Genomic DNA, 17,404 nt, shown 5'->3' with positions numbered 1-17,404 from the left:
AAAAGAAAACTTACAGGGAAAGTATGGCAAAATGTGATGATTTATCTGACACATATACAACATCATTACATTACAAGCAGAAGACAAGATGTCATGATGTCACGTGAATCAGCAAATTAGGGTTTGAGGTTGACCCGATCGTGGTACTTCAGGTATGGATCATCGACGTACCAGTTTCTCCTTTTCCAAAATGAGGTTGTCATTTTATCTAAAAGCTTGCATTGTGTTTTGCTACAGAATACGATCTCTCTGAGGCGCTTTCGTCTGGCAGGTTTCTTCTTCCAGAGCTTCTTCTTGTATCCAGCCTGTTCATATTCAAAATCAAGAAGTTAAATTTAACACGTTACCTACAATTAACATATGACTCAAGCAGCTGTAACACATACAAACCTTGCGTCGGATCCAAAGGCCACAGTGCAGCCTCATGAACCTATCTGTGACAGATTTTACACTCTTTCTCTTCCCCTTCTTGACACTATAGTAAGTCAGACTTCTGCTTGGCTGCTGAGTTAGACTAGGAACAAGTGCCGACACCCTGCAACAACAGAGAGAAGCAGAACAGCTGTTACAAAGAACATACTTACTTTGTACACCTGTTCACCAGCTTGTTAACACAAATATATAATTATCCACTCATATGGAAGCAACTGAGTGGCTTTTGTCATGTAGAGGATGTACTGAAATGAAAACAGAGCATCAGAATGAGGAAGAAGTGACTCTGAACATGGTTGCATGGTTATTTGTGTCAGAAGGGTCAGAATATTTAAAAAGCTGCTAATCTGCTGGGATTTTCCCAAACAGTCATCTCTATGGTTTACAGAGAATGAGCTAAAAAAAGAGAAAGTATCCAGTGAGCAGCAGTTTGGGTGGAAATGCTTCAACACCAGGGCCCTATTTCAGGAAGCCGGTTTAGAAAACTCAGAGTGAAAAACGATACTCAGGGTTGAGTAACCCCGAACTGTCCAACTCGGAATATTCGGTTGCAGAAAGGCTGATAACAATTAGTTCAATCAACGCGGAGTTGCTTTAACCCCAAATTAAGCGCGCGCACGAGGATACATAAAGCCCTGATTAGTGGAGCACAGATTAAGCGAGTCACCATGGAGACGGAGGGAAAGAAGGCGCGGTCAATGTATCTTACAGCGCTTGAGGCCGAAATTCTGATGGCAGCATATGCCGATAACATGCAAATTCCGCGGAAAAAAAGTAACACAGCCTCAGCTGCAAAAGAAAGGGAGCATGCATGGCAAAACAAAGCCGACAGAGTCAATGCGTGAGTGTTAATTTAAACATTGATCTAGGGATTTCCACCCATTTAACACGTTATTTTATTATATTTTATTTTTTATTTTATACATTTTATTTTGTCATGTGATGTGAGCGCAGGTGCAACCCAACAGGCCCCAAACATTCCTGGCAGCAAGTAAAAATGAAATATAAAAATATAGTCCAAACAGGTAAGGTGTAATTGTATTATGAGCCATAGTGCTTGGTCTGTTTGTAAATCAATTGCAGTTAGAGGCTACATTAATTTCCCCTCTGTAAGCACTTATTGAAATTATCTGAGCACATTACAAGTACATATTTGCTTACTCTGTATGCTCAAATGTGACCCGTTATAGCCAACAGAAAAAAAGCGGAGGCCCGAAAAACAGGTGGGGGTCCTCCACCACCACCACTCACAGAGGCTGAGCACTTGGCTTCCACATTTGTGATAATGTTGGCAGCATCACATATGATCTTCACAGTGCAGAGAACACAAATTAGCATCCATTACTATAATGAAATAATTTGTTAGTTTGAAATGCTACAGGGAACTATGTACCTGTACATTAATGCTGTGGAAAGACTTCCTGTTCACATAGTCTCCTTCATTTACTGAAGGAGCAATGATTGGAATGTGAGTGCCATCTGTACAGCCAATCACGCCTGGGAACCGTGAACATAAATGTAAAATTTAAGTAGTAGTTCAAGTATCACCACATCATGAATTAAGTTTCGTTCATCCTGCTACCTGCAATTTTGTGGCATCCCTCTTTGATAAATCTTGTGGGTCTATGACCGGGGAACACCACAAACGAGTACAGGAGACGTTTCAGTGCAACTGTAACAACCTGACTGCCCGACAGACGGTAGCCTTGGAAACGTGCTCAGCGTCACCAATATTATACAGAAAGCTCCCGTTTGCAAAAAACCGAAGTGCAATACAAATAATATGTAATGAACTGAGAGCATGTCCGCGATGTGTCACATGAGCAATATTAGGCCTGAGGATGTTATTCAAATAAATTATAGATTGTGCTGAGAAACGGTAACGTTCACACAGGAAATCATCAGGAAATGATAAAATGTCCGAACGCGCTCTGATCACTCTCTCCCGGCGGAGAGCTCTGCGGAGAATTTGGGCTTCAACATCTACTGGCTCTTCAAGGAAGGGACACGCCATGTCCGACACTTCCTACAGTCAGGTTTCTGACAAAGAGGCGGAGAAGGTCAGGGTTAGTTGAAGTAAACCTGCTAGGGGGCAGGTTAGCTTCACGGAGTGTGTCGTCATAGTAACTCACTCAGAATTAATCTAAACTCGCTTTGTGAAACCGAAAACCCAGAGTTTTCGTTAACTCAGGGTATACTTACTCAGAGTTTGCACTAAACCGGCTTCCTGAAATAGGGCCCAGAAGTCAGAGGAGAATGACCAGACTGCTTCAACTTGATAGAAAAGCAACAGTAACTCAAATGCCCACTATTATGACCAAGCTGTGCTGAAGAGCATCTCTGAACAGGAAACTGATGCTACAGTTAATACTGGGTCACCAAAATTGGACAACAAGACAGGAAAGAGCTTGCCTGGTCTGATGAGTCTTGATTGTTGCTTCACATTCAGATGGTAGGGTCAGAATATGAGTAAACAACATGAAAACAGGTCAAACTGCCCTGTATCAACTATTGACACTGCTGCTGATGTTGGAATAGTGTGGGGATATTTTCTTGGCACATTTTGAGCCCTTAGCACCAACTAAGCTGAGCATTGCTGCTGACCACGTCCCTCCCTTTCTGACCTCTGTACTCATCTTCTGACGGCTGCAGGATAAAGCATCATGTCACAAAGCTCAAATCTTCTCAGACTCATATCTTTGAACATGACAATGAGAATGACTGTATGCAAATGGCTCCATCATCACCAGAATACAACTTTGGGATGTGGTGGAGCAGGAGACTCACATCATGGATGTGCAGTGGACAAATCTGCAGCAGCTGTGACATGCTGTCATGTCAGTTCCCAGCACATCATTGAATTTGTTTTGCCTTTACAATTAAGGAAATTATGAAGAAAAAATGGGGGTCCAAAAAGGTGAAATAAATTATTTATTTTAGGTAAAATAAATAATAGAAAACTCTATTGTTTTTTCAGACCCGCTGCAAAGTGCTTACATTATAAAGACTCTGTGATGCAGCTGTTGAAGTCACATTTTAGTCATCTCAGTTTTTTTGTGTTTTATATCCGAAATAAAGACGCCTTTTGCCAACAGTAGAAACAAACAACTACAAAACACTCCCAGTGAGCGTGGAAAGCAGGTGCTGTGTCACTGCAAGTCCTCTATGCTGTATACCGGCTGTCCACTACCAACAAAAGTGTCACAAAATGAGATTAGCTCGGATTATCAATTCGGTGAAACGGTTTCCTGGAGGAAAACCTGTACCTAATCGTGATTAGGACGAACATTAACCTAGCCTGTTACTTTGGGGAGCTTAATTACTCAAATGCATCGCCCTCATATTTCTATTCCTTCACTCCTTACCTCTGCAGTATGTTGTAGCGTGGTGTCTGCCACACTGTACCCTGGAGAGGAGCACGGACAGCGGCTGTAAAAGAACTGTAGAGATGCGCAGACTGGACGAGGCTGGACTGACAGGTCTGTGGTGTCCGGGCACATACAGACACGGACAGCGGCCTCAGCAACCCTGTTGTCAAACACAAGGACGACAGAGAAACACATGAATATAAAACCGAATTCAGCTATTTCTGTATGTGTTACTGAACAGCACTGCTCGGTAACACACAGATGATAAACAAGCACCGCATCAAGAGGGTGAAATAAAACTGTATTAATGTCAAACTGCAGTTACACACCGGACAGCCTCCTTGCCAGGGTGGCCGCCATGTTTCCTCCTGAACGCCCAAGTAAGTACGGTGGCCCGTTAGGACAAACCTTCTTGTTAAAAGCATGAAGTTAAGTTGAAGCGACACAGCGCTTTACCGCCACCTAGTGAAGGACATGGTTGGCTGTGCTGTGCAGGATATGGCAAACCAGAGCAGGCTAAAAAGAGAGAGAGAGAGAACCATTCAAGTCATTTTGAGACAAACCAAACTTGTAAAATGTGCATAAATCGCATATGAACACATTTCAGTGTAATAAAACATGTTTATGGACAATACAATACTGTACATAAGGTTGGTTCTTTAAGACTGGCCTAAGTAAGAGTTTTACCCCCGTCTGACGAGCTTAAAAAAGCTTTTGCTTTTGTTTAGTAAAATAAAATTATGTATAAAAACATTTACAATAAAATACCTAGTATTTTACTGTACCATTGCTTTTGTAAAATGTCATTGTGTGGGTTTAACATAAATTGAGTATTTCTGTGGCACTGTTTATTTATGTCCTTTATAACTTTTCAATATAACTTTCATGTATTACAGTAATCAAAAGATTATCAGGCACTGCACCACACTACACCACATTTTATCCAATACAAATGTATTAAATACTCCTGTATTCAGTCTACTTGGTGTATATACAGTATGATATAGCTTCCAGCTGTGTCTGTCTACATAGCTGTCACACTGTAAACATGAGATCCTGAGAGTTGCCATTTTTTCACATTCTTCTGTTGAACTTTTACATTATCTGGAAAGAATTGTTCATTGCTGGAAGACCAAATCAGTATTTCAGTTTTCTTATTTATTTAGTCTGGCAAATTTCCCCGTACCTACTGAACAGATAGCCCATGACAGAAATGTAGCTGGAGCAAATATCCACAATCTAGATAGCTAAATGAAATAGTGATTGATGTTCTTAATAACGCCTGTGCTTTCCCTGCTATGATTCATCAAAATGACTGCTGTGCGTAGGGCTGTGTTGTGCAGTAAATATAATTATGCCACAGCATCCATCCATTCATCCATCTATTTTCTTCACCAGCTATACCAGCTGACACCTGGCAAGAAGTAGTACATCGTGGACAGATCACCAGTCAGACAGCGAGGACACAAAGGGACAGACGAACCTAACATGTACATCTTTGGACTGTAGAAGGAAACCCACGGAGGCACAGACAGAATATCCGAACTCCAACACAGTGGTTGCAACTGTCATAACATTTCAAGGCAGAACACTGAAACATATATACAGTATACAACCTGCAGCAGTGACCTGTTACAGATAAAACTAGCAAAAGAGGATTCAAGTGCCTGATTAATGTTGAGAATAGAGTGTGATAGTTCAAAAAATATTTCCATGACTAATTTCTAAAGAATTGATTGATTCATACTTCTGTGGTTTTAGGCATCCTCAGCATCAGCCTGACTCCCTGATGGAAGGTGTCAGGCTGTGGGGGGTTGTAACGGCCATCTGTTCTTCCTGAGGTGCGCGGTTCTCTCCAACTGTGTATCTGGTGTTGCAGGAGTACTGCAGAATGATCTGGGGAGTGATCAGAACCCCGATGGTACAGCGCAGACATGTCAAACTAATTATTCATGTGAAAAAGCCCAGTAAATATATGAAAAAGAGGAGCAATTTCAACAGAACATCTCAATTTGTTTCTCAATTCTCAATTACTGTCTGTAATTGTTGAACAGAAGCTTTTTTTATTATTCTTGTAGAGCCATTGTAAAAAAATAAAAAAAAGAGAGAGAGACTTTTCTACAGCAGATAACAGGAACTTTTCTGTCATTTAATTGTTTATTTATTACTTAACTACTTTTTTGTGGCATGAATGGCCATGGTGGGGGAGGACTTTATCAGTAGGAAAAGCTTTAAAACGTATTCAAATACATTTTAAAGTCAAAACCATTGCCCTGCTTCAGAATGTCTTTTAACTAATTTTACTTTCAAAGCTTTGTAGACAAGCGACACATGTAATGTCAGCTGTGGTAGTTATAAAGAGCTGGTTAAGACAGTGTTTGTATTTCTTAATTCTCTGCTTAGCAGAAGACAGTATAACACCACATTCACAGCATACAGGAGCAAGAATTGAACAATTAAAACACAGCCTAAATTACACTTTCTACACACTAATGGAAGGTATAATATCACCAGATTTACTTGAAGGCTGTTATAAAAGCACTACTCTTTGCTGCTGGCAGGCCATTGTACTGTCACTGTTTGTCTTTGATAAAATACACTACAGTTTTGTGTTGTATGTTGCTGAAAGGCAGTTGTTATTACACATTCTGTTCTGATATTAATTACGTTGTTTTTCTTGGTTAAATTAGCCAGTGTCTTTCAAAATGTTTTGAAATCTGTGAAATGTGAGTCTTTCTTGAGTTTTAAAGTTGTTTATAAAAAGTTTATATATTTACATATATATATTATTTGAATTAATTACACATATAGTACATGCAGCCAATCAAAAGTTTTGAATATGGAGAATCAGTACTTGTTAAAAAGATATATCACCAAAAGATTTTTTCCTCCAGTAAATAAATTAATATGAGGACACTAATGATAACAGGTGCTATTACTTACAACCTATTAACGGTCATTCGAAATAAATTACTTTATACTGTCCCAGCATATTAGGACAAATTATCAAGACAATACAGATTTTTGTTTTCATTTATTTTAAAGCTAGTCCACAATATAACATAGCATTTGAATAGGGTTAGAAATCAGAATATTTTATTTTCTTCTAAAACATACAAATATAACCTTAAAAAGCAGTTAAAAACCTTTAAGCAAAAGTATCTAAAAAGAAATATAATTAAATTAAATTTTTTTAAAAAAAAGTATCATCCACAGTTTACACGTAATCACTGAGACAACAGATGTTAATGTAAGTGCACTGAAACAGGAATGCAAAGTAAATCAATTACCTTGTTAAAAAAAAAAAAAGTGCTTTTCATAAGTGAAAAAGGCTGTCACCAAGCAGAGGGATGTATGTTGTTTTCGTCATTCCAGCGTACCTCTCATAATCGAATAACCTCACTTACACAAGGAATATTTTTCTCTGAGTGGAACGATTGCGACAGAAAGAATTCACCAAAGAATCAACCTCCACTGGCCAGTGATTCATTGCAATTGACAGGCTGGTGGTTTGATAAGGTGTAGTCTCTAGAGGGGAGGGAGGGAGTTTTATCAGTGTTTCAGTGTCTCTTCTTGTATCTTAGTGCTTCACCAGCCCGCATATACAGGTTCTGCATCACAGGGCAGGCCATAGTATCGTCCTTGAGGTCGCTCTTTTCGTAACAGTGGAGCCCGGGCTACTGTCAGCTCTCCGTCAGTTTCTCTTCGTCGACGTAAAAGCATTAAAATGATAAAAAGTAAGGCCACTGGAATAAAAAACACACAGACATATATGAGAGAGACACACACGTCATTACAGGCATAGAGTGCTTTAGCATGTGACCATGACTCCTAATTCAATTCACTATATCTTTATTTGAACCACCTGACAGGACTGCATTTAGCCATAAGAATTGAGCTTGAATTAACATGGCTCATTTACAGTTATTATATATCAATAAACAGGACTATAACTGAGTCAAGTTACTGAAAATCCAGTTTGTTTCATCACTTTTTCCTTTTTTCAATTCATTTGAATGTGAATTTTACAGAAAACAGGCAACTTTATGACCCATTACAATACCAGACACAAAAAATAAATAAATCGCTTGGATCAAACAATCGTTGTTAGTATTACTCACCCCCTCCTCCAATAACTAACAAAGCAATAGTGACAGGAGCCAGTTCACAAGTGTCCCCTGCTTTGCGGAAGAAAGTCTCCATGCAGTAGCCCGGAGCCAGGCTGCCCTCTGGACAAAAGGCATCACTCGGACACTGAATGGGGTTCACGTCAGGACTCTGAGAGAATAACATGCTCTGTCGCTAAATATCTTTTAAATGCACACGCATGTATTTCATCGGAGAGAGTGTGGCGCACTCACAGGGCAGTAGTGATTCTCTGGGCAGATATCACAGCTTTCCTGGCCCCAGTGGATCTGAAAATAACCACTGCTGCAGATTTGACACATATTCTGACGGGCGGCCTTGTACATACCTGTTCAAAAATCACACATCACTGGGATGGAAAGCAATTCTTATCTTTCTCTATTGCAAGCCACAGCAAACACTCACACAAATGACTAAGTGACAGCCCATTTAAGATACTCTAGTTTACCTGGCCGACATGGAGAGCAGTCCTTAGCGGCAGTCTGCAGAGCTTCTGTGCCTCCAGGACACATCTGGCACTGAGTACAACCCGATGAGCTGTCAGGAAAAAAAAACAAACAACATTTATAGCTGTAAAATACATGTGAACACTTTGGAGCAGGTCTACTGATCAAAGATCCTACTAATAATATGAATGGTTGTTGTCAATAGTTAACAGTTAGATCAGTGGATAAAACAGTGACTACTGGAGAAATGTTTTGTAACTTGGTGGTGGCAGGAGGTAGTTCATCAAACTAAAAAAATAAAGAGAGGCCAAGTCCCAAACACTATTTTTAGCATCTGTAAATAACATATGGAGTCGTGGCTGTGAGACATCACTTCCTATCATGGCAGCAGCCCAGGAACCTGCTGGCAGACGCTGGCAGTGAGGAGATAGGCTTTCAGGCTTGGCTGGCAAGTATGGACAGACTAAAAAGGAATATCGCTTTTATTAGTGCAGAAGCAAACTTGCAATCAGCCCTAGGAAGTGCTTTCAGCAGGCAAAGAGGTCACCAGACTCTCACAATGAAGCCTTGAAGCTCTGCCAATGGAGAAGTTGCTTAATATGACTATGAGTGTTTAATGACTGTCAGTTTCTAAATGGTAAAAAACATAAATCCCCAGATCCACAGAAGGAGCTAATATTGTTGCTCTTTTACACCCACAGTTTAGCTGTGATTAAGAATCTTGCAATACGCCTCCCTGTGAAGGTTATTTGGGACACATCATCTAGACCGCGTGAGCCTACATATCCTATCTAGTCTGGAAACTCTCAAAAATAACCTGGGAAAATCCAAAGGAGTATTAGCCCCCTGTAACCATATCTCAAACTGTAATGGAGGGATAATGCATTTTTGTCATGAATCAAAACTACATTCATTTCAATAGGAGTCACATAAACCACTTAAACAGGGCTGTGCATGCCATTCGTGACTTTGTGCCAGCTGCAGATTACTCAAAGCAGACACTGTGTAGCTAGTCCTGTGTGTGTCTGTGCGTGTGGGTGTGTTTGTGTGGCGTGCAACTGTGCAGGCAACTCAGAACCATGAGATGAAAGCATGTGATGCTCAGTTTGGTGGTTAGATAAGTTATTTTCCAAACACTGAGTTCTGCTCAGTTACAGGGCAACAACAACAAAACAGAAAAATGGACACACAAACAGAAATGCAGTCCCAGCAGCAATCAGGTCCAACTTACTTGCAAAAACGTCCTTGTGCACATGGTTTACATGAAGTAGAATTACCCTGCGATGAAAAGAAACCTAAAAAACGAACAGAAATATACATAATTTGTGGTTTTGAGTTATAGATATCAACATATACTAATGCAAGCATATCTATAGACTTTAAGGGGACCTGTTCAAATTTCCTGAGATAACCATAATACAGATATCACCTCAGAGTGACATCATACGGAAAAGCTACCGAGCAAATGTTTAGAGGAGTCTGAAGCCTGAACCTTAAGCTATTATTTGAAACCACATCCACTAAGAGGATCCATTGTTTTGTAACAGAAAATAATCAAAAGCATAAAGCGTGCCTTTCTCTTTAAGTTGTGTGTATTTTATAGCAATATTTTACAATTAAAGCATATGTATGGGAATCAACACTCTCTGTTTTCTGATATAGAAAACAATGAGTAACTGCTAGATAAACAAACCTGGTGAGCAACTTGTGCAAGAGTCTTCACCAGTGTTATTGTTGAAGGACCCAGGAGGGCAAGGGCGACATAATGGACTTCCAGTGAAACTGAAGTGGATACAGCATATGAAAAAATTATTAGTGATGTAAACTCTGGATTTCTATTTAAAAAGAGAGAAAAAAAAAAGTGAAGTTTGAATTTGCTGGAACAAAATTAGTCTTTACTTGGTGTAGAAGCCCCGGCTGCAAGGTAGACACTGCTGCTGTCCTGCTAGTGGCTGATAAAATCCTCTGGTGCATGGCAGGCACGCGCCAGGAAATACACACCGCCCTGAGTCAGGACAGCACGTGCACAGAAGGGTGTCTGGGGGGGATTGACAAAAAGTTGATTTTACTCTTCATTTTTGCTGCTTTAATATCATACAGCTTATTTTAATATCAACAAAAGCAAAGCCAGGTACTTAACAGAAAGGACATTAAATATAGCATATTTAGAAATATCATAAAATAAAGCCATGGCAGATGATAGTCACTGACTCACTGTTGTCGTACTGTGACCCCGGTGCACATGGCTCACAAGCAGAAAGGTTAAAAGTGAAGCAGCCTGAGGTGGTGCTGCTGAAAATCACGGGTGTCGGAGTCAGACTGGTCACATTTTCGATCAGAGTGGTATCTGTCACAGCAGGAGTAAGAGTGGTCTGGCTCACCACTAAGCCTGAGAAGGAAGGACACAATGGTATATATGCGGTCAGCTGTCTTAAAAAGGTTCAAAAGTACCTAAATGTAGTGAAAAAGTTATGGCTCGAGTGCATAAAAGCAAAAATATGTGGTATGATCACTAATAATTAATACAAACAGTGTAAGCAAACATTTTGGGGGACCCTCCTGCATACCTTTTCTTTGAATGTTTTTGTTTATTTATTAGTATTGCAAATAATAACCAGGATTTTAACTCCTGTCTCCCTGCATCTCTCCATGATTCAGTCTCCTGCTTTGAAATGTTGCTGTGGACTGAGGTTGAACCCTCACGTCCCTCCTCCCTAGACACGCACTGAGCTAGGACACAGCCTCAGGGACACAACAGAAGTATGAAAAATAAATGTTAGCAAGTGGATGAGTGACCTGAGAGCCAACCTTGCTGCATTGCCTTTATTAAAAGAGGAAGAACTTCTTCAATCAACTATAGCTGAATGATTTTACAAAAAGTTTATCCAACAGGGAAAGAAAGAAAAAAAGGTGGCTGCAAAAGGTATAGGCACATCAGCAAAACAGAGCCCATATTGTGGTAGTAATCACATAAGCCTTGCGCTTAACTGCTTTCTTGAATAGGAGCCATCCTCCTCATGAAATGCAATTATTCAGAAAGGGGTCATATGATTTCTCAGCTCCAGTCTCCTCTGGGTTGGCAGCAGTTCTCTCCCAAATAGATATGCTTCTTGAATTACAAGTCAGGGAGTTTGTAAAAACGGATAAAATTATATTAACAGAAATACAAAAGCAATAAGTACCACGGAAATACAGTGAGCCAGTGTATTAATTTCATTATGGTGTCCTGGTGCAAAGAAAAGTGTGTGTAATAAAGTTTTGCTTTGAACAAAGTCTAAATTACATGATGCAACAACATTAGAACTGATTCTACTGTTTCTATACTTTCAATAACAAACCATCAGCACTTTTCAGTAGTGAATTAACCTAAGGTGACTTCATGCTTTTTTTCATACTATATAGTAAATCTCTGTATTAGACCCTTGGTTTATAGGATTACCGCCGCCGTTTCGTTAACGGTACAAGCCACTCCACTTACCTATGAAACAAGCGGCGGTGATCGCAGCCAGAACTCCCCGACAGTCCATGCTCCAGATTACCGACTGCAGCCACCAAACAATGCTTGTCTACAGCATCTCATCTCTTAAATGTGGCAGCGTTTCCTTTGTTTTCATAGAGTACGCTGTCAGGGGAATCAGCCCACTCATCAGTGTCATATGACAAAAAGGCATCATGTGATTTTGGTTTAGAGGGAAAAAACCGAGAGAAATGGGCTCAATTCAAGACAGATCTGGTGTAGTTACAAGGAACAACCAACAGGGACACCACCGCCTTATTAAAACATCATGCATTAGGCTCAGAGTTGCTCCCGGTCCGCAGGTGAAGCGATTCAAACTAGGTCCAAGCAGTAATACGAATTTATCATGAAAATTACTTAATTAATTTTTACAAAAAAAAATAAAAAATCATATCATTAATATACTTTATGTTGCTTTGTGCTAAATATAGAATATCACAGAGAAATGTTATTGTATATTGTTCAATTCTTGTGTCTATGCTTGCAGTAGTTCTCTTTTTTGTTGTTGTGGATAGTCCCAAAAGATATGATACTTGACTCTTGGTATTTATTTAGTACAGTAAATTGGTAGCAAGACGCAGAAAACCACAGAAAGCCACAGAAAACAGTATTGTTTAGGGGAAGGGAAACATTCCTCATCAGTCACGGTTGAAGGCTCGCTTCCTTTTTTCATGTTACGTACAGACGTGAGTTTCGATAACTTTGGCAGTAATTGAAACAAAAAATAAGAAAAGTCGTAATACTCGACTGTTGCAGAAAACCAAGCAGCGATCAACATCAGTACATAAGTGCAACTTCAAATGACTGCACATGTTATCCACACGTGTTTTATTAAATTAAACAGTCATAAGATTGCAGTGCCTGATAAACACATTTATAGCTTGAGTCAAGAAAAATTCTCTACAAGGCGCGACAAGCTCTGCTCCAGCTCCTCCCAGCTTGTCACACTCGCCTGGCAAAAGAGGAAACAGAGAAAGGAGTTATGGATACGTTTTATTTCTTCTTTCATTTCTTCTTTGTTGTGGACTTTACACTCACCTGGCTGTGTGTCCCTGTGTGTCCTCCTGTCTGTTCAGGGGCTTTGACCTTGCTTTCAGTTTGCTTGAGCTTTTGACGTTCTTGCTTTTTCTCTTCAAGCATCTTCTTCAGAGCTAAAACCGTCTCATCCTGAGCCACCACCTGCTGAATTAATTCCTTCTCGGCTTTCCTCTCCTCTTTCCTGCCACATGCCAAAACTAGCATCAGTACATGCACATGTGCACATTTCTGCGTTTGAGTATTTTTGTTTGCCACTTTCCTGACCTGATGGCCGTAGCTTGTGCCAGGACGCTGCTGTGGAAGTTGATGGCATCCAGCTTCTCCATCAGCTGCTGCTTCTGTTTCTGCTTCTCCTCCAGGATGAGCTTCCGTTTCTCCTCCTGCTCTGCTTGCTGCTTGTTCTTCAGATGGGCCAGCCGCTCCTTCGTCTCATACAGCGACATTTCTCCCAGCAGCTCATGGCCTACAGTCTGACATGGGATTAGATAACTGTGACACAGAGATCGATAACAGCATCTCAGTATAAGATACAGAACTGTGCAAAAGTCTTGATCCACATTGAAACCACTTTTCTTTTTTGCATAGTACTGCAGCTTTCCTTCACTTACGTCTGTGTCATCAAATTTCTTGAATTTCATGCGAGGAAGCGACTCAATGCAGTGAATTTCTCGGATGACTTCAAATTTGCGGCTCATCTCTGCCTCTGCTTCCTCCAGTGCTTGACGAAGCAGCTCCTGGTTCTGTTCGGAGACTTCTTTCACTGTGAAATTTGTCATGACATTGATGTGAACAGCAAAAAGAAACACGTGAAATGCCCCGTTTGACAAGCTGCTTGAGGAGGCGCACCTATGCTTTGCTTCAGCTTCTGTAACTTCTCTTTAGCTGCCTTTGAATTCTTGTGGCCATCTGCCACTTGCTGCACCAGATCCTTTATTTCCTTTTCCTCTTGCAACCTTTTCTCAGCATATCTTTGCATCAGCTGAGCGGTCTAGAAAAAGCAAACAAGCCATAAAGAAGACGACAACAAGTTTAATCCTCTGTGAATTCCTTTTATTTATTAGTTGCCACTTGGTTTTTACCTACCTCTTCTTTCTTCAGCTGCGCAGCCTTCTGATTGCGCTCCATTATACGTTTGCGGGCCAGAGCTGCCTCCTGTTCACTGATGCATGCCTCCAGGTGTCGGCGCTCAATCTTGGGCAACTGCTCCTGAAGGTCCTTCTCACGCATCTCCTTTTGCCACTGCAGGAAAGATGAAGGATCGCGCTCGCCTTGCACCAGCCGCTCAATTCTGTATTAAAAACAGACGCACAAAGGACGCAACTTTTCATGTGTTTGATTTGCACTTCATCCTCGTGGAGCACTATGCAGACACCTTGGAAAAGGTCAAAGTAGCAGGTAAAAGCTGTGCTGTACCTTTGGACCTCCTCCTCCACCCAACGCTTATACAGTGCCTCCTTCCTTAAAATAGCTGCATTGTTGAGTTTGATCGGATAGCTGACAGCCTGTAAAAAATATACACATGACAGCAGATATTACACCAACATTAGGCTATCTAGAAACCGGCAGAGTACTTAGGTCTTACCTTATTACTGGAAGGAGCTCCACGGGAATGAAAGGAATTAGGCTTGAGCCTTGAATCCAAGTCTTCCTCAATCTTGGACATCACTCTCTGTGGAACAAGTATGAGATGGTGTTGAAGCCAACAGAATACAAGCCCACCCTCACACACACACACACACACACACACACACACACACACACACACACACACACACACACACACACACACACACACACACATACACACCTTTGTGTGCTCAGACTTCTGTGGATTTCCACATCTGAACTGTTTGATATTCGCTTCATACAGAAGCTCCTTTGGTGGAAAACAGATAAGCGAACTTTTTAATGGCAGTATATGTAATTGAATTTAAAAATATAAAATTTTTTGATAATATCTACTATTATTGAACTTAAATGTGCCAGCTGCCGTTTAACTGTTAAACATATCTTCTTTTGTATTAGATTCATTGTACCTGAGCCTTTTGATGGTTCTTCTGTTTATTCTCCTCGATTATCTGCTTCTCCTTTGGAGCCTTGTAGGTGCTGCTTGGTACCTGCATGACAAACAAGAGTGACGCACCAGCCTCTACACAGTTTACAGCTTACATTCTCTTTAAGGATTGAGGACATGAAAAATTCTCAAATTAAAGGACTTTTTGTAACTGATACTGACTGGTTTGCATTTCTTCTGCTGTGGGATGAGCTCGGGCATGGGTAGAGGCCGTGGTTTAGGTTCGGTGAGGGCGAACTCCTGGGGCTCAGTGGTTTTGGTTGCAGCTTTCTTGAGCAGATTCCCTTGAGAGATCTTGACTGCAAGCTGGTCCATGAGAATATCTATCTCAGGGCGCCACCTAAAGGACACACACGCAAACATTTGGGTTGTCTGAATTTGAAATGCTCTGCTCACAAAACAACCTCCACTGGAATACTTGTGCACATTTCTGACCAGACTGTGAGGAAACAGACTCAATGATCAATGGCATGAACACCCCTTAGTTCCCTATTCTCTTGCATGTTCACACTGAGCCTATGTGACAGGAATGAAAGAGTCTACAGACGCTGTGCCGAACTTCATGTGACTTCAGCGTCAAATCAATCACTGAATACAGCCCTCAAAGGATTAAAAATTTTGTTTGCTACTGACTGCTGTCATGTCTTTTTGTTGTCAGTGAATTACACAATGTGTAGATTTAAGTTTTCCATTCATTTTTTGAGTTATTATAGTGTTATTACCTAAGTAGTATTTTTGTTTATCATGCTTTTCTCACCTGAGTAGAGGCCCAACCCACTGTTTCTCCACAAAGGCAGCATCATAGATGTTGTTCCACTCATCCTGTATCCACGTGGTGAGGTTTGAGAAGAAGAAACCTAAAAACTAATTTTGAAAAGTGAAACATAAGAAAGCTGCTGATTAATTTCCCTCTTCTGCACCCAGAATTTGTGTTTCTTACCATGTGCATTTTCTTGATGTCCAGAGATTTAACAATGCTGCTAAAACACTGAAGCCCGAGGTCATCAAGAAGAAATGTGGCCAGGTAACAGATAACTGGGGAGCAAGACGATCATTAAAACGTGCCAGTTCTTTTATTCAGGCTGAAATCAGGAGTAGCAATGAAGTTACTCACCAACAAACTGGCTACGTTCACCTCTGGACACTGATTTTACGTGCTGGCCAAAGAAGGCATTGATGACTACATCCAGCAGCTTCTTTTGCTCAACACATCCGGAAACAACATCAAGAATGAACTTCCTCTGCAGCATGTCCATGTCCTGTGACAAAACAAGAAATACAGACTAATCAGAAGCAGGCCTATGCATCCACTCACATTGATCTGAGTCTGACATACCTGCAGATCCTTCATAGCATCTTCTGTGAAGTCATCCAAACACTGTCTGCTAGCTCTAAACTTGTCGAGGAGCTGAACGGCTTCCTTCACAAGTGATGCATAGTTTGATGCCATCTTAAATCCACTAGAAAAGCCCAAAAATAAACTGTTTATATAAGCAAAGCTCACGCATTGAGAGATGAGAGAACAAACAGTTCTCCCTGGGATAGACAAGCCAACCGGGCTGCTAATGAAAGACATCAATTCACAAAAAACATTTGCTGTCTTCGACTCATAGACAGTCTCCAGCCGTCGCTGTGTTGCGTCGTTGCTTAGCAACAAAAACAGGCGTAAACAGACATACGTCCCAGCTCGAAATGTTAAACGAGGAATGCTTCAGCAAAAAAATTAATTATTTAGATTCAAAAGAGGCGTTTTATTATTGTTCAGTTTAACATATTAAATATTTCACAGTTTTAATCCGTACAGATTAACAGAGTGCCCTCCTCATCCTTTGTTGGCGTCCATAACAATAATAATGACGTAGCGTGTTGTGACGTCTTGCTGGGGCTGTGCTGGTCTCCTGCTGCCTTCATGTGCTTTTGGAAATTCTACAATAGACAGAAAGCGATCAAATTGACACGTTAAAACATCTGGTCAAGATGGAAACCCGTTCTAAAAACCGAAGGAAAGTTGTTGGCTTGTGCTTTAAAAAATGATGATTTTACAAAAAAAATTTGTTTCCTAGCTTACCAGGGATTTTACGTTGTTGGTATCTGAGGGACAAAAGCTAATTACTGGGTAAATCACATGCAAACTGGGTTTTTATTCTCAGAATCGAGCATCTGAGTTCCTGGTTTAACCTGATCATCATAATCATATTTCTTAACCGGAGTGAAAACAAAGTCATTTGTTGAATTTAAATTAGGAAATACCAAACTAATGTTATGATTAATCTATATGTGATGTATTAGAAAACAGAAAGTTGAAATGACTCCAAAATAGCTTCTGGACAAACACACACTGCTGATGTTAATCATGTAATACAGGCGAAAGCTAAGGAATAAC

At 40.5% G+C, this 17,404-nt stretch overlaps 3 protein-coding genes across 3 annotated transcripts; all 3 read right to left on the bottom strand.

Moving 5' to 3' along the window:
* Positions 1-22: 22 nt before the first annotated feature.
* On the bottom strand, positions 23-4,214 carry mrpl35 (mitochondrial ribosomal protein L35). The gene is made up of 4 exons (XM_026152217.1): positions 4,130-4,214; positions 3,798-3,960; positions 391-535; positions 23-305 (listed from the first exon to the last, which is right to left on the bottom strand). Exons 1-4 carry the CDS (start codon positions 4,158-4,160, stop codon positions 117-119), a joined length of 528 nt encoding a protein of 175 aa, XP_026008002.1. The 5' UTR covers positions 4,161-4,214; the 3' UTR covers positions 23-116.
* A 2,778-nt stretch (positions 4,215-6,992) lies between these two features.
* LOC113012149 (laminin subunit gamma-2) lies at positions 6,993-12,091 on the bottom strand. The gene is made up of 9 exons (XM_026152169.1): positions 11,871-12,091; positions 10,608-10,781; positions 10,292-10,430; positions 10,086-10,174; positions 9,624-9,687; positions 8,395-8,483; positions 8,162-8,274; positions 7,922-8,078; positions 6,993-7,546 (listed from the first exon to the last, which is right to left on the bottom strand). Exons 1-9 carry the CDS (start codon positions 11,917-11,919, stop codon positions 7,389-7,391), a joined length of 1,032 nt encoding a protein of 343 aa, XP_026007954.1. The 5' UTR covers positions 11,920-12,091; the 3' UTR covers positions 6,993-7,388.
* A 629-nt stretch (positions 12,092-12,720) lies between these two features.
* On the bottom strand, positions 12,721-16,889 carry cfap99 (cilia and flagella associated protein 99). Its single transcript, XM_026152300.1, has 15 exons — positions 16,358-16,889; positions 16,136-16,280; positions 15,962-16,056; positions 15,779-15,885; positions 15,184-15,361; positions 14,984-15,064; positions 14,755-14,823; positions 14,530-14,616; positions 14,361-14,449; positions 14,031-14,235; positions 13,794-13,935; positions 13,556-13,707; positions 13,212-13,417; positions 12,948-13,128; positions 12,721-12,861 (listed from the first exon to the last, which is right to left on the bottom strand). The coding sequence occupies exons 1-15, from the start codon at positions 16,595-16,597 to the stop codon at positions 12,796-12,798; spliced, it is 2,043 nt and encodes a 680-aa protein (XP_026008085.1). The 5' UTR covers positions 16,598-16,889; the 3' UTR covers positions 12,721-12,795.
* Positions 16,890-17,404: the final 515 nt, after the last annotated feature.

This window comes from Astatotilapia calliptera, chromosome 19, assembly GCF_900246225.1.
Source record: "Astatotilapia calliptera chromosome 19, fAstCal1.2, whole genome shotgun sequence".
NCBI lineage: Eukaryota > Metazoa > Chordata > Actinopteri > Cichliformes > Cichlidae > Astatotilapia > Astatotilapia calliptera.
This window is presented reverse-complemented; position numbering and strand designations above follow the sequence as displayed.